At 42.0% G+C, this 25,796-nt stretch overlaps 1 protein-coding gene across 1 annotated transcript; it reads left to right on the top strand.

Annotated features, from left to right (window-relative positions):
* The first annotated feature begins 147 nt into the window (after nt 1–147).
* On the top strand, nt 148–25,335 carry aldh5a1 (aldehyde dehydrogenase 5 family, member A1 (succinate-semialdehyde dehydrogenase)). The gene is made up of 10 exons (XM_079274820.1): nt 148–480; nt 11,934–12,017; nt 12,238–12,408; nt 15,836–15,952; nt 16,024–16,167; nt 16,700–16,843; nt 16,946–17,104; nt 21,829–21,992; nt 23,855–23,913; nt 24,288–25,335. The coding sequence occupies exons 1-10, from the start codon at nt 193–195 to the stop codon at nt 24,497–24,499; spliced, it is 1,542 nt and encodes a 513-aa protein (XP_079130946.1). The 5' UTR covers nt 148–192; the 3' UTR covers nt 24,500–25,335.
* The last annotated feature ends 461 nt before the right edge of the window (nt 25,336–25,796 follow it).

Below are 25,796 nucleotides of genomic sequence, written 5' to 3'. Positions count from 1 at the left end.
AACACATTTCTTTCAGTGAATTGTTGTGTTCTTGCATGAATGCGTTTCTTTACGGTGGACCTTGAACGCATCAGAGCAGAAGGAGGGTGTCACGTGGTTAACGCTTCTTCCTCCGGACTGGTTGAAACCGACAGAAAGCACCGGAGCTTCTGCAGCGGACCCTCACTCACACTCCTGCAGACGTCCAGCACGATGTCCTCTCTCTGTGTCCGGAGGACTCGCTGCTTCCTCCGGCAGCTCCTCGCCGCTCAGCCCGCCGCCATGCAGCGACACTACAGCCTGGATGTGTCCGCTCCGCTGCTCCGGACGCGGGGCTACGTTAACGGTCTCTGGGTCTCTGCAGACTCGGAGTTCCCGGTTCTGGACCCGGCCACCGGGGAGGAGATCGCCCGGGTGTCCGATTGTGGCCCCGCGGAGGCCAAGCAGGCCGTGCACGCGGCGCACAAGGCGTTTCATTCCTGGAAGCTGTACAGTGCGAAGGTACGTCCGCCTCTGTGTTGGCAACCGCACTCCGTTTGAAAAACGACCAATTTAACAGCCATGTAGCTGATGCATGAGGAAAACAAAAAGAAGTCCGTGAATGCATCATATTGTCTAAAGTAAAAGGAACCAGGCTTAAATTCGGCTTACAAATAATTCACCCAACGTCACAGTAATTAAATATAAAAGTAGAAATAGTTCCATGATACATGAACGTGGACCAGCTAAATTCAGATGCGTCCCGGTAAACGTTATTGTTGTTGTTCTTATTCCGGTCGTTGAAAACAAACAGAAGATAAGAGGAAAGTAAAATGTGTTAAATTATATCAGCATTTCCGTGTAGCTGAGAATGAACTAGATATGTGATCGAGCTAATGTAAAGTCCAGGGTCACGTGTATCGTCCAGGGTCCGTGTGACGTTCAGGGTCCGTGTGACGTTCAGGGTCACATGTAACGTCCAGGGTCCGTGTAACGTCCAGGGTCCGTGTGACGTTCAGGGTCCGTGTGACGTTCAGGGTCCGTGTAACGTCCAGGGTCCGTGTGACGTTCAGGGTCACATGTAACGTCCAGGGTCCGTGTAACGTCCAGGGTCACGTGTAACGTCCAGGGTCAGTGTATCGTCCAGGGTCCGTGTAACGTCCAGGGTCACGTGTAACGTCCAGGGCCCGTGTGACTTTCAGGGTCACATGTAACGTTCAGGGTCACTGTATCGTCCACGGTCACGTGTATCGTCCAGGGTCACGTGTATCGTCCAGGGTCACGTGTAACGTTCATGGTCACGTGTATCGTCACATGGTCACGTGTATCATCACGCGTAACGTCCAGGGTCACGCGTAACGTCCAGGGTCACGCGTATCGTCACGCGTAACGTCCAGGGTCACGCGTATCGTCACGCGTAACGTCCAGGGTCACGCGTAACGTCCAGGGTCACGCGTATCGTCACGCGTAACGTCCAGGGTCACGCGTAACGTCCGTGTGACGTCCAGGGTCCGTGTGACATCCAGGGTCCGTGTGACGTTCAGGGTCACATGTAACGTTCAGGGTCACGTGTATCGTCCAGGGTCACGTGTATCGTCCAGGGTCACGTGTAACGTCCAGGGTCCGTGTGACGTTCAGGGTCACGTGTAACGTTCAGGGTCACGTGTAACGTCCAGGGTCACGAGTAACATCCAGGGTCCGTGTAACGTCCAGGGTCAGTGTATCGTCCAGGGTCACGAGTAACATCCAGGGGCCGTGTAACGTCCAGGGTCACGTGTAACATCCAGGGTCCGTGTAACGTCCAGGGTCACGTGTAATGTCCAGGGCCCGTGTGACTTTCAGGGTCACATGTAACGTTCAGGGTCACGTGTAACGTCCAGGGTCACGAGTAACATCCAGGGTCCGTGTAACGTCCAGGGTCACGTGTAACATCCAGGGTCCGTGTAACGTCCAGGGTCACGTGTAATGTCCAGGGCCCGTGTGACTTTCAGGGTCACATGTAACGTTCAGGGTCACTGTATCGTCCACGGCCACGTGTAACGTCCAGGGTCACGTGTATCGTCATGGGTCACGTGTAACGTCCAGGGTCAGTGTATCGTCCAGGGTCCGTGTAACGTCCAGGGTCACGTGTAATGTCCAGGGCCCGTGTGACTTTCAGGGTCACATGTAACGTTCAGGGTCACTGTATCGTCCACGGCCACGTGTAACGTCCAGGGTCACGTGTATCGTCCAGGGTCACGTGTAACGTCCAGGGTCAGTGTATCGTCCAGGGTCCGTGTAACGTCCAGGGTCACGTGTAATGTCCAGGGCCCGTGTGACTTTCAGGGTCACATGTAACGTTCAGGGTCACTGTATCGTCCACGGCCACGTGTAACGTCCAGGGTCTGTGTATCGTCCAGGGTCTGTGTATCGTCCAGGGTCACGTGTAACGTTCAGGGTCACGTGTATCGTTCAGGGTCACGTGTAACGTCCAGGGTCACGTGTGACGTCCAGGGTCTGTGTGACGTCCAGGGTCACATGTAACGTTCATGGTCACGTGTATCGTCACATGGGACGTCCAGGGTCACGCGTAACGTCCAGGGTCACGCGTGATGTCCAGGGTCTGTGTGACGTCCAGGGTCACATGTAACGTTCATGGTCACGTGTATCGTCACATGGGACGTCCAGGGTCACGCGTGACGTCCAGGGTCACGCGTAACGTCCAGGGTCACGCGTGTCGTCCAGGGTCACGCGTGTCGTCCGTGTAACGTCCAGGGTCACATGTATCGTCCAGGGTCCGTGTATCGTCCAGGGTCCGTGTAACGTCCAGGGTCACGTGTAACGTCCAGGGTCCGTGTAACGTCCAGGGTCACGTGTATCGTCCAGGGTCACGTGTATCGTCCAGGGTCCGTGTGACGTCCAGGGTCACGTGTATCGTCCAGGGTCACGCGTATCGTCCAGGGTCACGCGTAACGTCCATGGTCACGCGTGATGTCCAGGGTCTGTGTGACATCCAGGGTCACATGTAACGTTCATGGTCACGTGTATCGTCACATGGGACGTCCAGGGTCACGCGTGACGTCCAGGGTCACGCGTGTCGTCCGTGTAACGTCCAGGGTCACGTGTATCGTCCAGGGTCCGTGTATCGTCCAGGGTCCGTGTAACGTCCAGGGTCACGTGTAACGTCCAGGGTCACGTGTATCGTCCAGGGTCACGTGTATCGTCCAGGGTCACGTGTGACGTCCAGGGTCCGTACTTTTTTTGAATGACACGCATCTTCCACAGAACTTGTTGAAATAATGAATGCTCTTACTAATACTGCGACAACTACTACTACTGCTAATATTTCTAGTATTACGACTACAACTTCAACTTTTTCTGTTGCTACTATTACTACTACCACTACTGCTATTACTACCACTACCATTATTACTTATACCACAACTGCTAATACTGCTATTCCTGCTACTACAAGTACTACAAACCAGTACTAATACTACTACAGCTATTAGTACGACTGCCACTAGTACGACGACTACTTCAAAAACTGACTACTATTACTACTACTACTACTACTTATTATACTACTACTACTGTTATATAAAGTACTACGACCACTACTACAGCTATTACTACGACTACTGATACTACTACTTCGACTACTTCTTCTAATTACCAATACTTCGACTACAACTTCTACGACTTAAAATACTACAGCTAAACTACCACCAGATGGCGGAGTCGAGTGACTCGGACAAAATGGCGGTGAGACTGCTGTATGTAATCACGTGTGCCGATGCACACATGTGTTGTGAGGCGATCGTTTGAACGGGGTTTCCCTCAGGGGCAGAGATAGGAGCTGTGTGTGCGTGTTACGTGAGAGGAGGAAGAAAGGGAAAAAGGAGCGTGGACTCTACGTGCATCACACTTCGGTGTGCGATGTTGTAGGGAGCCTGAGTTTGCTGGTTCTATCACGCATAAATATACCGCTGTCGTCTTTGAACTGCCGGTAACATATGCCGTGATAAGCCACGACCCTCAGCTCACTCACAGAATCGAGTTAATGAAAAGAGAACTCCCACCCGGAGTGGAAGACAATGAATGAAAATAATCCCAAACAAACAGTCATAGCAGTTAATACACAAATACAGCGGAGCTTCTCTGCTCTGTAATGATTGCGCAATATCTCAATATCACGCGACAGTAACTTAAACACACAAAAACACGGGAATATCAACATATAAATGAATGACCTAAATTAAACTTACGTTAATTTAAGCTAAGCTATGCCCAGATGCCAAGAATCTTACTTGTCGATGCGTCGTTGCAACGTTGAAGTGTGTTCGTGGAAAAGTGGTCCGTTTCCTCGTCAGGAAGGGGGACAGGGGGAGCTTGCGGGTCGGCGCGGCGTTTGAGCCGGCTTCGGGCCGTCGTGGCGTGGCTCGCTCTGGAGCGAAACGCAGACGTGATCTATCCTCGCTGCAGGGAGGACAGTTTAACATCGGCTGAGACGACGTGGTCCGTACGTCTCCCGGTAATCATCGGTCAGGAGAGGATTAGACGTCTTCCTGCCGGAGTGTCCACCAAAAAGAAAAAGAAGCTTGTCAGGGTTTGAGGGGCCGTTGCTTCCTCGTGGCCTCCGTCGTGCTGGAGGGGGGAGGAGAGCAATGTTCCCTCTAATTTTTCATGTGTCTGGGCATACACACAAGCTCCCTGAGCACACTGAGGACCACTGTGAGCAACATCAGATGTGCACGCTGTGGCCACACACCAGTATCACACCTGTTCAAAACCTTGGATCATAGCAAGTTACATGGCTTATTAAAAGAATCAAATTACAGCAGCAATTTTCACTAGTTTACTTTTAATATAAGTGATTTGACAAACTTTAAAGGAAAAAGACAAAAATCTTGTTGTTCATGAGATGTGTAGTATGTTTTATGTGAGAGTCTTGCTTTGGCCTGTGTGAGGTCCTGTTGTGGAAGAACTGATACATATACACCTTTCAGACATAACATTTTGTTCACATTAAAACATTCACATTTTGCACAATGACGTGTGCTGTAGCTTGTGATACAGTGTAAATTCCTGTAACTCTGTCTGTAAAATATGTAATTACTCAGTTTTTTATTATCATTTCTACTACCCATAAATTATCTAGTAGTAACATAATTTAATGATTAATATCCATAAGTAAAAAATCTTAATAAATGTCACTAGAATATGCACAAATCTGACTTAAATTTTACCTTATTTTTCACGTCTGTCCTTCTCACTTCTCCAATGGTTGTACACTTTGTCCAGGTTGATGGCTTCGTCTGCTTCTTGCTTTGACTTTATGTCGCTGCCCGTTCGTTTCGCCATGATAAGGGGGGATAAGGGGCATTTGCGTCTCGTAACTCCGCCGCACTGTTGTTAGCTAGCTAACCTGCACGGCGCGAATGGGCAGGGCAATAGTGTCAATGCTATGATTGGCTGCGTAGCGTAAGTGAACCGAATCGTATCATTGGCTGGACACCTGTCACTCACTGAGTTACGTTGCAAAATAGTACAGAAAACAAAATTATTATTATTATTATTATTATTATTGGTTTAATTGATTAGATAAGATTAGGACTAATATTAGATATTAATTAATACGTTTATGTTGAATTTTATTTTATGCGCTGCATAGATTTTCTTGTGCGCTGAGAATGTGCGAGCAGTGCGCGATTGCTCAAGCGCGCAGCTTAGAGGGAACATTGGAGGAGAGGCCGATGTGTCTTCATGTGTCCAGGACGAAGGTCCGGGCGAAGAGAGCGTTGTGTGCTCCCTGTTCGACGGAGGTCGAAGGGAAAAAGCAAGGAGGTGTGATTTGCAGGCACTTTTGTTGGACAGTGGTTGAACAACAGGGGTCCTGGGGTCTCTTGGCCTTCGGCCAATGAGATTGCAGCGGTGCATTCAGGTGATTTCAGGAACCATAGTTTTTTGGGGGGGGGGAAATTCACACCCTAGTGTGACATTCCATCAGAGGAGGCTTGCTCTTATCAAACTACAAATCAGGATGAAACCTTTGCTTGAAACAGTGAAGGCCTGATTCTCTTTGTTCACAGCACATATTGAAGCCATATGGTCAGACCCCAACAACTGCTACTACAAATATCACTACTGCTACAGCTAGTACTTATTCAAATGCTACTAATACTTATACTGCTAATAATACTTATACTATAACTTCTACTTCTACTCTACTACAACAAATATCACTACCGCTGGAATTCTTTTAAGCTACAGAAACCGTTCGAATATCAAAATGTTCAGCTCTTTCAGGAGAAGGGTGATATAACTTCATATTTGTAATCTTTCAACTTTTTGAATTATTAAGCTTTTTGCAATTTTTTTAAAATTGGATATCTATTTTCAGCAATGTTTTTGAGATTAATTTCAGCTTTCTTTAGTTCATTATAAGAATACAAAGCGCTCATATGAACGAGGCTCCTTGAACTCTACCTTTAGACTCTAGTTTAAAGTTTCTTTAGTTCATTATAAGAATACAAAGCGCTCATATGAACGAGGCTCCTTGAACTCTACCTTTAGACTCTAGTTTAAAGTTTCTTTAGTTCATTATAAGAATACAAAGCGCTCATATGAACGAGGCTCCTTGAACTCCACCTTTTGACTCTAGTTTCTTATTATCTTCTGAAGTTAATTGAACATGAACCATGATGGAAACAAACACAATTTCAACGACTTTGGATTTTGTTCAATGAAATAGTTTCAATTTGTTCCTGTTGTTTTAATATATTTATTTTTAGGTCTGATGAGATTAAATGTTTTTCTACTTGGCAACAGTCACAATCTGATCATTTAGTACGTGTATTTGCTTATTTTAAAGTGTTGCTTAATCATTTTAGATGATTTTAAAATGATTTAAAATAACTTCACATGATTTTAAAACGTGAAAACCGTGAAATGTTTTCTGAATTTTCTGTAAAACATCTGAACATTTGAGTTTTTCTACAATCACTTTAATAACTGTACAAAGTATAGAAACATATAAGTTATAAGTTGAAAAAATATCACTTTTAGGACTTCAAGTTGATTCAATTTCAAATGTTCAGCAAAACAAAACCACATGACAGAAAACCCAACCTCTATTTATCCTATTGTTGAATTAAATGTTCCTCTATTTATCCTATTGTTGAATTAAATGTTCCTCTATTTATCCTATTGTTGAATTAAATGTTCCTCTATTTATCCTATTGTTGAATTAAATGTTCCTCTATTTATCCTATTATTGAATTAAATGTTCCTCTATGTATCCTATTATTGAATTAAATGTTCCTCTATGTATCCTATTATTGAATTAAATGTTCCTCTATGTATCCTATTATTGAATTAAATGTTCCTCTATGTATCCTATTGTTGAATTAAATGTTCCTCTATGTATCCTATTATTGAATTAAATGTTCCTCTATGTATCCTATTATTGAATTAAATGTTCCTCTATGTATCCTATTATTGAATTAAATGTTCCTCTATTTATCCTATTGTTGAATTAAATGTTCCTCTATTTATCCTATTGTTGAATTAAATGTTGCTCTATTTATCCTATTATTGAATTAAATGTTCTTCTATTTATCCTATTATTGAATTAAATGTTCCTCTATTTATCCTATTATTGAATTAAATGTTCCTCTATTTATCCTATTATTGAATTAAATGTTCCTCTATTTATCCTATTATTGAATTAAATGTTCCTCTATTTATCCTATTAGTGAATTAAATGTTCCTCTATTTATCCTATTGTTGAATTAAATGTTCCTCTATTTATCCTATTATTGAATTAAATGTTCCTCTATTTATCCTATTAGTGAATTAAATGTTCCTCTATGTATCCTATTGTTGAATTAAATGTTCCTCTATTTATCCTATTGTTGAATTAAATGTTCCTCTATTTATCCTATTGTTGAATTAAATGTTCCTCTATTTATCCTATTGTTGAATTAAATGTTCCTCTATTTATCCTATTATTGAATTAAATGTTCCTCTATCCTATTGTTGAATTAAATGTTCCTCTATTTATCCTATTAGTGAATTAAATGTTCCTCTATGTATCCTATTATTGAATTAAATGTTCCTCTATCCTATTGTTGAATTAAATGTTCCTCTATTTATCCTATTGTTGAATTAAATGTTCCTCTATTTATCCTATTATTGAATTAAATGTTCCTCTATCCTATTGTTGAATTAAATGTTCCTCTATTTATCCTATTGTTGAATTAAATGTTCCTCTATTTATCCTATTATTGAATTAAATGTTCCTCTATTTATCCTATTATTGAATTAAATGTTCCTCTATTTATCCTATTATTGAATTAAATGTTCCTCTATGTATCCTATTATTGAATTAAATGTTCCTCTATGTATCCTATTATTGAATTAAATGTTCCTCTATGTATCCTATTATTGAATTAAATGTTCCTCTATCCTATTGTTGAATTAAATGTTCCTCTATTTATCCTATTAGTGAATTAAATGTTCCTCTATGTATCCTATTATTGAATTAAATGTTCCTCTATCCTATTGTTGAATTAAATGTTCCTCTATTTATCCTATTGTTGAATTAAATGTTCCTCTATTTATCCTATTATTGAATTAAATGTTCCTCTATCCTATTGTTGAATTAAATGTTCCTCTATTTATCCTATTATTGAATTAAATGTTCCTCTATTTATCCTATTATTGAATTAAATGTTCCTCTATTTATCCTATTATTGAATTAAATGTTCCTCTATTTATCCTATTATTGAATTAAATGTTCCTCTATGTATCCTATTATTGAATTAAATGTTCCTCTATGTATCCTATTATTGAATTAAATGTTCCTCTATGTATCCTATTATTGAATTAAATGTTCCTCTATTTATCCTATTACTGAATTAAATGTTCCTCTATTTATCCTATTGTTGAATTAAATGTTCCTCTATTTATCCTATTATTGAATTAAATGTTCCTCTATTTATCCTATTGTTGAATTAAATGTTCCTCTATTTATCCTATTGTTGAACTAAATGTTCATCTATGTATCCTATTGTTGAATTAAATGTTCCTCTATTTATCCTATTATTGAACTAAATGTTCCTCTATTTATCCTATTGTTGAATTAAATGTTCCTCTATTTATCCTATTATTGAATTAAATGTTCCTCTATTTATCCTATTATTGAATTAAATGTTCCTCTATGTATCCTATTATTGAATTAAATGTTCCTCTATTTATCCTATTATTGAACTAAATGTTCCTCTATGTATCCTATTGTTGAATTAAATGTTCCTCTATTTATCCTATTGTTGAATTAAATGTTCCTCTATTTATCCTATTATTGAACTAAATGTTCCTCTATTTATCCTATTGTTGAATTAAATGTTCCTCTATTTATCCTATTGTTGAATTAAATGTTCCTCTATTTATCCTATTATTGAATTAAATGTTCCTCTATTTATCCTATTATTGAACTAAATGTTCCTCTATGTATCCTATTATTGAATTAAATGTTCCTCTATTTATCCTATTATTGAATTAAATGTTCCTCTATTTATCCTATTATTGAATTAAATGTTCCTCTATTTATCCTATTATTGAATTAAATGTTCCTCTATCTATCCTATTATTGAACTAAATGTTCCTCTATGTATCCTATTGTTGAATTAAATGTTCCTCTATTTATCCTATTATTGAATTAAATGTTCCTCTATTTATCCTATTATTGAATTAAATGTTCCTCTATGTATCCTATTATTGAATTAAATGTTCCTCTATGTATCCTATTATTGAATTAAATGTTCCTCTATTTATCCTATTATTGAACTAAATGTTCCTCTATTTATCCTATTGTTGAATTAAATGTTCCTCTATTTATCCTATTATTGAATTAAATGTTCCTCTATTTATCCTATTATTGAACTAAATGTTCCTCTATTTATCCTATTGTTGAATTAAATGTTCCTCTATTTATCCTATTATTGAATTAAATGTTCCTCTATTTATCCTATTATTGAACTAAATGTTCCTCTATGTATCCTATTATTGAACTAAATGTTCCTCTATTTATCCTATTATTGAACTAAATGTTCCTCTATTTATCCTATTATTGAATTAAATGTTCCTCTATTTATCCTATTATTGAACTAAATGTTCCTCTATTTATCCTATTGTTGAATTAAATGTTCCTCTATTTATCCTATTGTTGAACTAAATGTTCCTCTATTTATCCTATTATTGAATTAAATGTTCCTCTATGTATCCTATTATTGAATTAAATGTTCCTCTATTTATCCTATTATTGAATTAAATGTTCCTCTATTTATCCTATTGTTGAATTAAATGTTCCTCTATTTATCCTATTGTTGAATTAAATGTTCCTCTATGTATCCTATTATTGAACTAAATGTTCCTCTATTTATCCTATTATTGAACTAAATGTTCCTCTATTTATCCTATTGTTGAATTAAATGTTCCTCTATGTATCCTATTATTGAATTAAATGTTCCTCTATTTATCCTATTATTGAATTAAATGTTCCTCTATTTATCCTATTGTTGAATTAAATGTTCCTCTATTTATCCTATTGTTGAATTAAATGTTCCTCTATGTATCCTATTATTGAACTAAATGTTCCTCTATTTATCCTATTATTGAACTAAATGTTCCTCTATTTATCCTATTGTTGAATTAAATGTTCCTCTATTTATCCTATTGTTGAATTAAATGTTCCTCTATTTATCCTATTGTTGAATTAAATGTTCCTCTATTTATCCTATTGTTGAATTAAATGTTCCTCTATTTATCCTATTGTTGAATTAAATGTTCCTCTAGTTATTTATATATGTATTGGTTTATTTGATACGGGACAGTGCACATTAATAATAACTAGTGTTGGGCAACGATTCAAATATTTCATCGCATGGCTTTTTTGCGATTAATCGCATTGTTTTGGCAAAGTTCAATAATGAATTATAAAGTAGTGTATTGCGCACTTTTATTTTAAAAGTACTGCTCTATGAACAAAAGGGCAATAACATTTGGTGTAAACACTTCTTAAAACATATAAGGTGCTTTTTAACAGCAGTATTCTCTTTACACAGCAGCGATCATATTTCTTATATAATATGCATATTTTCCCTTCAACTCACGAGATGCAGGCAGCATGTTTTATACTTAATGTGAATATAATTCATACTTTGTTGGCATCTTATTCTGAAACCGGATGTTGTCTCACGGTAATCTTTCCGCTATCTTTCAAAGTCCTTCGCTCGCTCCCGACCTGCGCCGTTGGAATGCGTTTATGGTGAATTTCAGCATATAGGTGCACATAGTGCTCATACATGCCGTCATTCATACGGACCGACTTCTTCCACAACCCTAACCAGCAGTTTGTTCTTCTCCCACACAACGTAGTCTGCTGAAAACTTCCTCCGCGTACTTTCAAAATTAAAAAAAATGCGTTAACGCGCTATAAAATAATTGTCGGTGTCAACGCGATAACTTGCCCAGCACTAATAAAAACATTACTGTAAATGCGCCAGAATTAGCGAAGAGTGTCACAATCAGGCTTTGCCTTGTTGTGTGTTCCTGTAGCTCCTCACTTCCTTCACTTGTCCCTAATCAGTTCATTCAGTGCACCTGCCAGTCACACTCACCTCATCAGTTCATTACTCTCACCTGCTCACTCTGCCTCGTCTCTATTTAAAGCCTGCCTTGTCTCGTCCTTGGATTACCTGTTTTGTTTTGTGAGTTATTAAAACTACTCTGACTGTCTGCGCCTGAGTCCCGATGCCCCGTGACAAAGAGGCTGTTTGTCATCTGTACTTTATCTTCCTGTTTACTCTTTAATATTTTCCACTCTGTGAAATATTAATCTTCTAGTTTTTCCGCTCACAGACTCACTGAAACACATTAACTGAATAACATGTGGTCATGTGACTCCTGAAGCGATGTGATTGGTCGTCCTGTAGGAGCGGAGCATCGTGTTGAGGAAGTGGTTCAACCTGCTGACGCTGCACAAAGCAGATCTGGCTAAACTCATCACCTTTGAATGTGTGAGTATAAAACAAAAAGTGTGTGTGTGTGTGAAAATAAAATACAAAATGTGTGAGTAAAAAAGTTAAAGTTATATTATGAATTATATAATATAAGTTATATTATGAGTATATGTGAAAATAGACGGAGAGCTTTGAGTTTGATCTGCAATAACCAGGAGTTCTCTGTCTGTCTGTCTGTCTGTCTGTCTGTCTGTCTGTCTGTCTCTGTGTCTTCCAGGGTAAACCCCTGGCTGAGTCTCTTGGTGAGGTGGCGTACGCCGCCTCCTTCCTGGAGTGGTTTTCAGAGGAGGCTCGGCGGGTCTATGGAGACCTGGTCCCGTCGCCCACCAGAGATCGAAAGATCCTCCTCCTCAAACAGCCTGTGGGCGTGGCCTCCATCATCACACCGGTGAGCAGCCAATAAGAAGCTCCCTCTTATAGCTACAACATGTCACCTACTATTATGGGATGGAGATGCTTCACCATCAGGTCTTTCACATTAAGACCTTCATCAGCTCGGTTTACTGATCATTAGCTAATGCTAACATGCTAAGCTAACATGGGGAAACATGTTATGTATATGTGAATAATATATAAATAATAAAGGTATAGTATAGGCATTATATGTATGTATGTATGTATGTATGTATGTGTGTGTATGTATATGTATATATATATATATATATATATATATTTATTTATTTATTTTTGTTTATTTATTGTTGGGCACAAACTGGACATTTAGTTTTTAACTGAAACTTGGTTAAATCAAGATAACAGTGCAGCTGTTCTTATTGAATCAACACCTCCCAACTTCAGTTTCATGAGTGAAACAAGAGCGCATAAGAAAGGAGGTGGAGTTGCTGTTTTATTTAATGATTCTCTTCAATGCAAGCAGATGTCCTTTGGTCATTTTAGTTCTTTTGAATATGTGGCTCTGAATTCCACTCAAGCTTTATTCCTAAACATTTACAGACGCCTAAATACTGTGCAACCTTCTTTGATGAGTTTACTGAACTGCTGTCTGTAATCTGTATTGATTTTGACTGTGTTGTTATTGTTGGTGATTTTAATATCCATGTTGATAATCCCCAGGACAGAGAGTCTATAGAACTATGTGGTGTCCTTGATAACTATGATCTGACTCAGCATGTGACAGGACCCACCCACAACAGGGGGTACACTCTGGACCTCATCATCACCAAAGGTGTAAACATTTCCAAGGTTGCTGTGACTGATGTTGCACTCTGATCATTTCTGTGTTTTCTTTGAGAGTGCAATCTCCTTGCACACAAATGTCCAAACCAAGGTTGTGACAAAGCGTTACATCTCTGAAAACACCAGTGAACTATTTATTCAGAAGTTCTCCTCCACACCAGCCCTCTCTTGCCTCTCAGTCAATGAGCTTGTAGATGGCTTCAATTCTAAAGTTAAACATGTTATTGATGCCATTGCACCCACTAAAGTGAAGGTTGTCTCGGGTAAGCAAAGATCTCCTTGGAGAAATGCTACGCTGGTCAGAATAGAGAAACGAGAGTGTCGGAAAGCTGAGCGCAGGTGGCGAAAAACTAATCTCCAGGTTCACTGTGACATCTATAAAGAGAGACTTCGCAATTATAATTTGGAACTTAGAAATGCAAGGCAGTCATTCTTCTCTGACATCATAACCAAAAACAAGAACAATACACGCGCCTTATTTGCTACCGTCAACAGGCTAACAAACCCTCCAGTGTCGGTAGCTGCTGAGCTCCAATCCACCTGGGCATGCAATCAATCTGCCTCCTTTTTTACTGACAAAATTCAGAAAATTAGACAAGCAGTCAGTGCCTCTACACCAACCACAGGATATGTGTTGTCCCGATCTCTGAATAACATCCATTCAAATATCATGACACAATTTCATTCAATCGACCGTAGAAGCCTAGAAGACATCATACAACATCTGAAGTCATCCTCCTGCTGCTTGGATATTCTACCAACACACTTTTTCAAAAATATGTCAAACTGCATGACCACTGATCTCTTACAAATTGTAAACACATCCCTTCTCTCAGGTGTCTTCCCACAAGCCCTAAAAACTGCAGTTATTAAACAAGTCCTAAAGAAGGCTAGTTTAGACTCCGCAACGATGAAAAATTATAGGCCAATATCAAACCTCCCATTTCTAAGTAAAATAATTGAAAAAGCGGTTTTCCAACAGCTGACCAACTTCTTGACCGTAAATAACTGCTTTGATGTTTTCCAGTCAGGCTTTCGACAGCACCACAGCACTGAAACTGCTCTTGTTAAGGTTTTCAACGACATCCACTTAAACATAGACAATGGCAGAAGTTCAGTCTTAGTCTTACGAGATCTCAGTGCTGCATTCGACACAGTCGACCATGCCATACTCCTAGAAAGACTAAACATCTGGGTGGGACTCTCTGGCACAGCACTTAACTGGTTTGAATCCTACTTGAAGGGCCGAGAATACTTTGTGTCTGTAGCTGATTACACATCAGAGCTGACTAAAATGACATGTGGTGTTCCCCAAGGTTCAATACTGGGGCCTCTTCTGTTCAACATCTACATGCTTCCACTAGCTCAGATTATGGAAAACAACAAAGTGTGTTATCATAATTATGCAGACGACACACAAATCTACATAACTATGTCACCAGGGGACTATAATCCCATACAAGGGCTGGGTAACTGCATTGAACAAACCAACAACTGGATGTGCCAGAATGTTCTTCAATTAAACAAAGATAAAACAGAAGTAATTGTTTTTGGTACCAAGGACGAACGATTGAAAATCACCGCTCAGCTTCAGTCACTGATGTTAAAACCCACAAACCAAGCCAGAAATCTAGGTGTAGTTATGGATTCAGACCTCAACCTGAACAGCCATATCAAGACAATTACAAAATCAGCCTCCTATCACCTGAAGAATATATCAAGGATTAGAGGACTTATGTCTCAACAGGATTTGGTAAAACTTGTCCATGCATTTATCTTCAGCAGACTGGACTACTGTAACGGTGTGTTTACAGGTCTCTGTAAAAAGTCCGTCAGAAAGCTGCAGCTGATTCAGAACGCTGCAGCTCGAGTCCTCACTAAGACCAGGAGGGTGGATCACATCACTCCAGTTCTGAGGTCTTTGCACTGGCTTCCTGTCCAACAAAGAATTGACTTTAAAATCCTGCTGTTGGTTTACAAAGCACTGAATGGTTTAGGGCCAAAATACATCTCTGATCTGCTGCTACCTTATGAACCATCCCGACCCCTCAGGTCGTCTGGGACCGGTCTACTTCCTGTTCCCAGAGTCAGAACTAAACATGGAGAAGCAGCGTTCAGTTTTTCTGCTCCATATATCTGGAACAAAGTCCCAGAAAGCTGCAGGTCTGCTGAGACCCTCAGCTCATTTAAATCAAGATTGAAGACTTTTCTGTTTGCTGCTGCCTTTAATTGAACCACATTCAATTCATATATGAATCAATTTCCTGCATTTCTGCATTTTATCACTGTATTTTATTTCTTACACTGTTTTTTAACTGTTTTTTAAATCTCCTTTTCTTTTGCCTTGTGTTTTGATGCTTTTAATGGTTTTATGTGAAGCACTTTGAATTACCTTGTTGTTGAAATGTGCTATACAAATAAACTTGCCTTGCCTTACTGTATGTATAATATGAATCAGTTGTTCCCGTCCACAGCGGAACTTCCCCATGTATATCATACGTGTATGATGGAGATCATACGTGTTTGATATAAGTGTATGATGTATATCATACGTGTATGATGGAGATCATACGTGTATGATATACATGTATGATGTATGAATCTGTTGTCGTCCACAGTGGAACTTCCCCAGTGCGATGATCACCAGGAAGGCAGCGGCCGCTCTGGCCGCCGGCTGCACGGTGGTGGTGAAGCCGGCCGAGGACACGCCGCTGTCCGCTCTGGCTCTGGCTGAGGTGGGTTCTCCAAACACGTATAAAACGTCAAACGTGTTCTTTCTGTGAACATCTGGCCTGTTGTTCTGCAGCTGGCGGAGCAGGCGGGGGTCCCGGCGGGGGTGTTTAACGTGGTCCCGTGTTCCAGAGAGAAGACTCCAGCGGTCGGAGAGGTTCTCTGCACCGACCCACTAGTGGCCAAAATCTCCTTCACTGGATCCACCGCCACGGGAAAGGTGAGTCCAGAGTCTTTCAGAGGAGGGGGTTCTATTATCTATACTACTAGTATACTACTTATTACGTATACTACTTATTATATAAGTTGAGTAACGAGGGTCCAGCCTGTAGCGCCCCCTGCTGCTGGGAGGCTTCAAGAGGAGGAGGGTGTATTGTATGTGTGTGTGTGTGTATATATATATATATACACATACTACCTATTATAGAATAGTGCTTATTATATATATATATATATATAGAACTTGTATGTACTACTTATTATAGAACTCATTGTAGAATACTACTAATGTATGTATGAGAACACATTTGAGGAATGTGGTTTGAAGTTTCTCTAAATGTTCAGAAACAAACGGCTGAAAACCAAAAGAGGTCAAATACACATTCAACCTGAATGTTCATACAAGAAGGTGAAACAATATCTTCATCTATGAAAATATATGAAAGCAATAAAATGTGTGAATACAAGTCGACCTGCTTCTGTGAATTGTAAACCAACATAAAAGAAGAGGTAATGTTAATGATATACTTCAGGTGCTGCTGAAAATGGCTGCCAACACCGTGAAGAAAGCGTCCATGGAACTGGGAGGCCACGCCCCCTTCATCGTGTTCGACAGCGCCGACGTGGACAAGGCGGTGGGCGGAGCCATGGCCTCCAAGTTCAGGAACTCTGGACAGGTAACAAGAGGGTTCTGGGTTGTGGGTGAAGCTCACGGTGGCGGTTCTGCTGTTAGACCTCTTCTTCTTCTTCCTCTTCTTCTTCTTCTTCTTCTCCGGTAGACGTGCGTCTGTTCCAACCGGTTTCTGGTGCAGAGCGGCATTCACGACCGCTTCATGGACAAACTGGGCCGAGCGATGGACGCCGAGCTCCGTCTGGGTCACGGCTCAGAGCCCGGCACCACCCAGGGCCCGCTCATCAACACCAGAGCTGCAGAGAAGGTAGACGCCTGCTTACTGGTGATGGTGATGATATTTAGTTATGTGTAGTGGACTCCAATGAATGATGGCTGATAAGCAACAGAAGGTTTCAAATCTAATTTGTTTCTGGTCTTTTATTAACGATCAATAATCGCAGGATTTTAATTCTAACTAAACTTAATTAAGTAGGAATCAATCTTTGTCATGGTCTACCAGCTCAGACCGAGACTACTGAACCGTACAGGACCTAATGTGAAGATCCAGCTGCGTAGATTTACAGGTTAATTTGGGATTTATAAAAGGAAATCAGAAAAGTTTTATTAATCAGGATATATGTTGGCATATGAATGTTTCCTCATTTGTACGTATGCAAACATTTAGTGTTTAATAAATGAGACCCCAGATTTTGGTGGTGGTAGAATCAGAATCAGCTTTATTGGCCATGTGTGCTTACGCATACATGGAGTTTGACTCCGGTTTCCACTCCGCTCTCAATGTACAAACACAATTTTTCAATAAACAACAAAAAAAAAAATGTATACAAAGAATAAGAAAGGGCAGCAAGAAAAAAGTAGAACAGGTATCAACATTTAACAGCTAGTGTGTGTGTGTGTGTGTGTGTGTGTACACACGTGAACATAAACCTATAAGCGATGGAATTGAGGTGATAGTGTAAGTGGTGGTAACAGTGCAGACAGAGGTAGTAGTGCAGTTTGACTGATTCATTGTTCATGAGAGCGATGGCCAGTGGAAAGAAGCTGTTCCTGTGTCTGGTGGTCTTGGCGTACAGAGCTCTGTAGCGCCCTCCAGAGGGGAGGAGGTGAACAGCTTGTGTCCAGGGTGTGAAGGGTCTGCAGAGATCTTTCAGCCCGTTTCCTGACTCTGGAGGTGAACAAGTCCAGGATGGAGGGCAGGCTGGAACCAATGATCCTCTCTGCAGACCTGACAGTCCGTTGCAGTCTGTTCCTGTCCTGTTCGGTGGCCGATCCAAACCACACAGTGATGGAGGAGCAGAGAACAGACTGGATGATGGTGGAGTAGAACAGGATCAGCAGGCAGGTTGAACTTCCTGAGCTGGCGCAGGAAGTACAACCTCTGCTGGGCCTTTCTCCTGATGGTGTTGATGTTGGGAGCCCACTTCAGGTCCTGGGAGATTATGGATCCCAGAAACTTGAAGGTCTCCACAGCTGTTCAGTTCCAGGTTGTTCTGATCACACCAGAGGACCAGCTGTTCAACCTCCCGCCTGTACGCAGACTCCTCACCGTCCCTGATGAGGCCGATGACCGCTGGGTCCTCTGAGGTGCAGTCGATGGTGTAGAGGGAGAAGAGCAGTGGGGAGAGCACACATCCCTGGGGGGTCCAGTGCTGATGGTCCGGGTGCTAGACCACACCCCTGGGGGGTCCAGTGCTGATGGTCCGGGTGCTAGACCACACCCCTGGGGGTCCAGTGCTGATGGTCCGGGTGCTAGACCACACCCCTGGGGGGTCCAGTGCTGATGGTCCGGGTGCTGGACCACACCCCTGGGGGGTCCAGTGCTGATGGTCCGGGTGCTGGACCACACCCCTGGGGGGTCCAGTGCTGATGGTCCGGGTGCTGGATGTGGTGTTTCCCAGCCTCACCTGCTGCGTCCTGTCAGTCAGGAGGTTAGTGATCCACTGACAGGTGGAGGCTGCACAGTGAGCTGGAGAGTTTGGGTGGAGTATTGCTGGGATGATGGTGTTGAACACGGGGCTGAAGTCCACAAACAGAACCCTTCATATGACCCTGGGGAGTCGAGGTGTTGCAGCATGTAGTGCAGTCCCATGTTGACTGCATCATCCACCGACCCGTTTGCGCGGTAGGCAAACTGCAGGGGGTCCAGCAGGGGTCCTGTGATGTTCTTCAGGTGGGTCAACACCAGTCTCTCAAAGGACTTCACGACCACAGACGTCAGGGCGACGGGCCTGTAGTCATTAATCCTGTGATGGAGGGTTTCTTGGGGACCGGGATGATGGTGGAGCGTTTGAAGCAGGAGGGCACTTCACACAGCTCCAGTGATCGGTTGAAGGTCTGTGTGAAGATGGGGGCCAGCTGGTCAGCACAGACTTTCAGGCAGGAGGGTGACACACCGTCTGGACCTGGTGCCTTCCTGATCTTCTGTCTGTGGAAGCGCTGACTCACATCCTCTTCACAGATCCTCAGTGCCGGTGGGGGGTTGGTTGGGAGAGATGAGGAGGAGGATGGTTGATTGTAGATGGTTGTTTGATGGGGCAGGTGGGGGGGGGGGGCGTTGAGGGTAGGCTTATCAAACCTGCAGGAGAAGGCATTCAGGTCGTCAGCCAGTTGGTGATTGGCCTTAGTGGGGGGGGGGGGGGGGGGTCTCCTGTAGTTGGTGAGGACTTCCAGGCCTCTCCAAACTGCAGAGGAGTCGTTGGCTGAAAACTTGTTCTTCAGCTTTTCAGTGCAGCTTCTCTTATGCCATGTCCACACTTGTCCACTTTTCCTACGTTTACACTGAGCAGCCACACGAAGCCGGAGTTTTGGAGCAGCCTTAACGGAGGAACCTGAAAACTCTGCCGAGGTTGGAGGTATTTGAGAACCCCGGGGTTTTGGTTCAGTGTAGACGTTGGATACGGATGTCTGTTAGAAAAAAATGATGGTGGTGGTAGTTGTCGTAGTCGGGTGGTGGTGGTAGTTGTCGTAGTCGGGTGGTGGTGGTAGTTGTCGTAGTCGGGTGGCGGTAGTACTAGTAGTTGTCGTAGTCGGGTGGCGGTAGTTGTCGTAGTCGGGTGGCGGTAGTTGTCGTAGTCGGGTGGTGGCGGTAGTTGTCGTAGTCGGGTGGTGGCGGTAGTTGTCGTAGTCGGGTGGTGGTGGTAGTTGTCGTAGTCGGGTGATGGTGGTAGTTGTCGTAGTCTGGTGGTGGTGGTAGTTGTCGTAGTCGGGTGGTGGTAGTACTAGTAGTTGTCGTAGTCGGGTGGTGGTAGTACTAGTAGTTGTCGTAGTCGGGTGGTGGTAGTACTAGTAGTTGTCGTAGTCGGGTGGTGGTGGTAGTTGTCGTGGTCGGGTGGTGGTGGTGGTAGTTGTCGTGGTCGGGTGGTGGTGGTGGTAGTTGTCGTGGTCGGGTGGTGGTGGTGGTAGTTGTCGTGGTCGGGTGGTGGTTGTCGTCGTGGTCGGGTGGTGGTTGTCGTCGTGGTGGTGGTGGTGGTGGTAGTTGTTGTGGTCGGGTGGTGGTGGTGGTTGTCGTCGTGGTCGGGTGGTGGTGGTGGTAGTTGTTGTGGTCGGGTGGTGGTGGTGGTTGTCGTGGTCGGGTGATGGTGGTAGTTGTCGTGGTCGGGTGATGGTGGTAGTTGTCGTGGTCGGGTGATGGTGGTAGTTGTCGTGGTCAGGTGGTGGTAGTTGTCGTAGTCGGGTGGTGGTGGTAGTTGTCGTAGTCGGGTGGTGGTGGTAGTTGTCGTGGTCGGGTGGTGGTGGTGGTAGTTGTCGTAGTCGGGTGATGGTAGTACGAGTAGTTGTCGTAGTCGGGTGATGGTAGTACTAGTAGTTGTCGTAGTCGGGTGGTGGTGGTAGTTGTCGTAGTCGGGTGATGGTGGTAGTTGTCGTAGTCGGGTGGTGGTGGTAGTTGTCGTAGTCGGGTGGTGGTAGTACTAGTAGTTGTCGTAGTCGGGTGGTGGTAGTACTAGTAGTTGTCGTAGTCGGGTGGTGGTAGTACTAGTAGTTGTCGTAGTCGGGTGGTGGTAGTACTAGTAGTTGTCGTAGTCGGGTGGTGGTGGTAGTTGTCATAGTCGGGTGGTGGTGGTAGTTGTCGTGGTCGGGTGGTGGTGGTGGTCGTGGTCAGGTGGTGGTGGTGGTTGTCGTAGTCGGCTGATGGTAGTACTAGTAGTTGTCGTAGTCGGGTGATGGTAGTACTAGTAGTTGTCGTAGTCGGGTGATGGTAGTACTAGTAGTTGTCGTAGTCGGGTGGTGGTAGTTGTCGTAGTCGGGTGGTGGTGGTAGTTGTCTTAGTCGGGTGGTGGTGGTAGTTGTCGTAGTCGGGTGGTGGTAGTACTAGTAGTTGTCGTAGTCGGGTGGTGGTAGTTGTCGTAGTCGGGTGGTGGTGGTAGTTGTCATAGTCGGGTGGTGGTGGTAGTTGTCGTAGTCGGGTGGTGGTAGTACTAGTAGTTGTCGTAGTCGGGTGGTGGTGGTAGTTGTCGTAGTCGGGTGGTGGTGGTAGTTGTCGTAGTCGGGTGGTGGTGGTAGTTGTCGTAGTCGGGTGGTGGTGGTAGTTGTCGTAGTCGGGTGGTGGTAGTACTAGTAGTTGTCGTAGTCGGGTGGTGGTGGTAGTTGTCTTAGTCGGGTGGTGGTGGTAGTTGTCGTAGTCGGGTGGTGGTAGTACTAGTAGTTGTCGTAGTCGGGTGGTGGTGGTAGTTGTCGTAGTCGGGTGGTGGTGGTAGTTGTCGTAGTCGGGTGGTGGTGGTAGTTGTCGTAGTCGGGTGGTGGTGGTAGTTGTCGTAGTCGGGTGGTGGTGGTAATTGTCGTACTCAGGTGGTGGTGGTACTCGTAGTACACTTCACCTCCTAAAGATGATCCCTTTGCTTTTATGAAGCAAGGCTCAGAAGTTATTAATGGTTTGCTGAGTGACTTTATTTGGAACAAAACAAATGTTCCAGCTGTCGAGCTTAAAAGGCGGTTTAGATGTCCTCACCTTTTTTAAGATTGTATCAACGAGCATCCCAACTGAAATTTATATCAAAATAGGTTGAACACCTGAACTCGTTTGTATCTCAGGTGGTCCACCAGATCTCAGACGCAGTGTCCCGGGGAGCCAAGGTGCTGAAAGGAGGGAAGCGTCTGGACGGGTCCTTCATGGAGCCAACGCTGCTGGCCGACGTCACCACGGACATGATCTGCACCAAGGAGGAGACCTTCGGCCCGCTGCTGCCTGTCATCAGGTAACATATGGTTCAATCCTTTTATATGGCATACTATGACTTTGTGACTTACTATACTATGACTCTTTGTGACTTACTATACTATGACTCTTTGTGACGTACTATACTATGACTTTTGTGACTGACTATGCTATGACTCTTTATGACGTACCTATACTATGACTTTTTATGACGTACTATGACTCTTTGTGACGTACTATACTATGACTTTTGTGACTGACTATACTATGACTCTTTATGACGCACTATACTATGACTTTTTATGACGTACTATGACTCTTTGTGACGTACTATACTATGACTTTTGTGACTGACTATACTATGACTCTTTATGACGTACTATGACTCTTTGTGACGTACTATACTATAACTTTTGTGACTGACTATACTATGACTCTTTATGACGCACTATACTATGACTTTTTATGACGTACTATGACTCTTTGTGACGTACTATGCTATGACTTTTGTGACTGACTATACTATGACTCTTTATGACGCACTATACTATGACTTTTTATGACTTTTTGTGACGTACTATACTATGACTCTTTGTGACGCACTATACGATGACTCTTTGTGACGCACTATACTATGACTCTTTGTGACTTACTATACTATGACTCTTTGTGACTTACTATACTATGACTCTTTGTGACGCACTATACGATGACTCTTTGTGACGTACTATACGATGACTCTTTGTGACTTACTATACTATGACTCTTTGTGACGTACTATACTATGACTCTTTGTGATGTACTATACTATGACTCTTTGTGACGTACTATACTATGACTCTTTGTGACGTACTATACGATGACTCTTTGTGACTTACTATACTATGACTCTTTGTGACTTACTATACGATGACTGTTGACTTACTATACGATGACTCTTTGTGACTTACTATACGATGACTGTTGACTTACTATACGATGACTCTTTGTGACGCACTATACTATGACTCTTTGTGACTTACTATACTATGACTCTTTGTGACTTACTATACGATGACTCTTTGTGACTTACTATACTATGACTCTTTGTGACTTACTATACGATGACTGTTGACTTACTATACTATGACTCTGACTTACTATACTATGACTCTGACTTACTATACTATGACTCTGACTTACTATACTATGACTCTTTATAACTTACTATATGTGACTTACTATACTATGACTCTTTGACTTACTATTCTATAGCTTTTCATGACGTAATATAATGACTTTTTATGACGTACTATACTATGACTCTTTATGACGTACTATACTATGACTTTTTTAACTAACATTTTCTACATATATACTATAGTATCACTGTTTTGTCACATTTGTAATGACATACTGAACTATGACCTTTTATGCTATTATTAACATACAATATTATTACTTTTTTTGTCATTATTTACAAAGTACTACACTTACTTTTTAGAGCATTTTTAATGAAGATGTTTTTTAAGATTCTATATTTGAGTTTGCGTTGAGTTGGAGGCTGGCAGCTAAAGGTGCTAACAGGGCTAACAGTGCAATCGAAGGCAAAATGTTCAAGGTTTCCTCAAGTGGCCGGTCGATGAACTGCAGTTTTTGCACTTGACTTCATTTTTCAGCCCCGGAGTTTTCTGCGTAGTAACAACATGGAATATATATATATAATATAAAGTTGTTACACGCTCAGTTGATGAAGCTTCAAACCATTGTGCAGCTGCTTAGAAATGAAAAGGAAGTCTTTATGTATCATAAGAATTATAGTGGAAGAAAATGTTTCCTTCTGTATTAAAAACCACAATAAAGCTACTGCTAGTTTTCAGAAGCGAAGATGCCATTGAAGAACTTTGTGTTTGTGATTGACAGGTTCAACACAGAGGAAGAGGCTCTGGCTATTGCTAATGCTTCTAACGTCGGGCTGGCAGGTGAGTGAAGGGAAAAAAAAGTCTTGGAAATGTTGAACTGTCTGTTAAAAATAAGATATATAAACAACGATGTGAAAGTCAAAGTTCTCTGTTTACTGAAACATTTAAAAAACGACTGACTTTCTGAGAAAATGAAGTTTACGGGACGAATTTTAACGTCTTCCACTCATTACATTTTTTCTGCCACAAACTTGAATGAGACGCTGTAATAGAAATACATCTGCTGTCAAACCGACAGCAGCCGATCAGGTCATCTGTGGTCAATAAACCTGAGCTGACAGAGATATGTGAACAAGAAGAAGAACCTTTGACATGTTGAACCCTTTAAATGCGCTCTTGGGTGTTGCTGATCTTTCCCTCTGTCGGGTTCTCAGGTTACTTCTTCTCGCAGGACGTCAGTCAGATCTGGAGAGTGACGGAGGCGTTGGAAGTCGGGATGGTTGGAGTCAACGAGGGCCTCCTGTCCACCCCCGAGGCTGCCTTCGGAGGAGTCAAGCAGTCCGGTTTGGGCCTCGAAGGCTCAAAGTACGGCATCGACGAGTATCTGGAGGTCAAGTACATGTGCTTCGGAGGCCTCAAACCCTGAACCAGGATCACGTCTGCAGAAATCAAGAAGTTTAGATGATAGATACTTTATTCATCCCCAGGGGAAATTTGTTGATCTCAGTTTTGATTGATTTGATTAAACCCAGAACTAACTTTAAATATACCTAGTCAGTGAGAGGAAACTGATGGTTGATGTTTATAGAGATGATATGCTATATATATATCTCGCCCTTATTAAATATGCATATACTGAATATCATGAGAGCAGCATTGTTCTTGTATTGTTGGTGAAGCTAGGTAGCTTAGCATTCTGAGAAGAGGTAACATTACACTGTTCAGAATATTATAGCAACAATAAATCAGTTACTTGGAGTTACATTTACACTTTATTATGATTCACATTTTCTAATAAGTCTTTGAGAAAAATGTTTAAACTTAATGAAAAAACGGATGACAATAATTATAATAATGTTGTTTACAAATAATGTTGTCTTCAAATGAACTGCTGTAAGGTAAGCTAGTTAGCCAGGCATGCTAACGTTAGCAGATAAACATTGCTAGGCTGTGATTGGTATTAAAATGTTGTTGATAATTAAGCTCTAGCCAATCGGAATACAGTATTCTCTGTAACTACAGGTCTGTACTTGTGTGGCTTTTATGATTACATTCCATTACATGTAGTTTAACTATTGCAGAAAAATCTGTTTCTGCGATTACAAATTAGAAGTTGACATGAAGTCAGAATCTCCTAATTCTAATATTCCACATAAATGTTCTTTCAGTTTAAAGGGACATTTACTGTGAAAAAATAAATGAAAATGTTTAAAACCTTTTACTAGATTTTTGTAAAGTCTTTGTGTTGAACGTCCTGATGTCGGCCGGTTCGTATCCAATAAATATGTATTTTTCTAATGACTAAAATACTTATGACATTTTGCAACAAATTGGGACAAAAAATAACTTTAATGAGCAGTTTTTAACAATTTAAAGCATGTTCCATTTGTGCAAACAGTGTTTTATTAAGTTTGAGAGTCTTTCTATACATTTCAATAATGTCTTCAGATTTGTGGAACAACACAATCGATTCATAAACTGCTGCTCAAAAGTTTGGAGTCACATGTTTTTCGTGATGGATCGAGAACCAAGAGGAGTGAGACTGGTTTAGAATATTAGGGTGGAACCGTATCCATCTTCTCTGTGGTTTTGGGGAAGACGGTTCCCAAAATGTCTGATACTTGTTTAAATAATAATCACAAAGTTTCATTAAAGTAAAAGTCTTGAAGTCACGATGAGGTGACACGCATTATGAACTGTGGCGTCATCGCTGAGAAGTGAGA

This window comes from Melanostigma gelatinosum (assembly GCF_949748355.1).
Source record: "Melanostigma gelatinosum genome assembly, chromosome: 9".
NCBI classification, from domain to species: domain Eukaryota; kingdom Metazoa; phylum Chordata; class Actinopteri; order Perciformes; family Zoarcidae; genus Melanostigma; species Melanostigma gelatinosum.
The sequence above is the reverse complement of the archived record's forward strand: the minus strand, read 5'-3'. Positions and strand labels throughout refer to the sequence as shown.

What these genes read in the sequence shown, in the direction of transcription:
- aldh5a1 (XM_079274820.1), top strand. Translation starts at nt 193, where the DNA reads ATGTCCTCTCTCTGTGTCCGGAGGACTCGCTGCTTCCTCCGGCAGCTC. An exon ending in TGGCCTCCATCATCACACCG is followed by an intron (nt 12,409 to 15,835) that starts GTGAGCAGCCAA and finishes TGTCGTCCACAG; the next exon opens with TGGAACTTCCCCAGTGCGAT. An exon ending in GATCCACCGCCACGGGAAAG is followed by an intron (nt 16,168 to 16,699) that starts GTGAGTCCAGAG and finishes GATATACTTCAG; the next exon opens with GTGCTGCTGAAAATGGCTGC.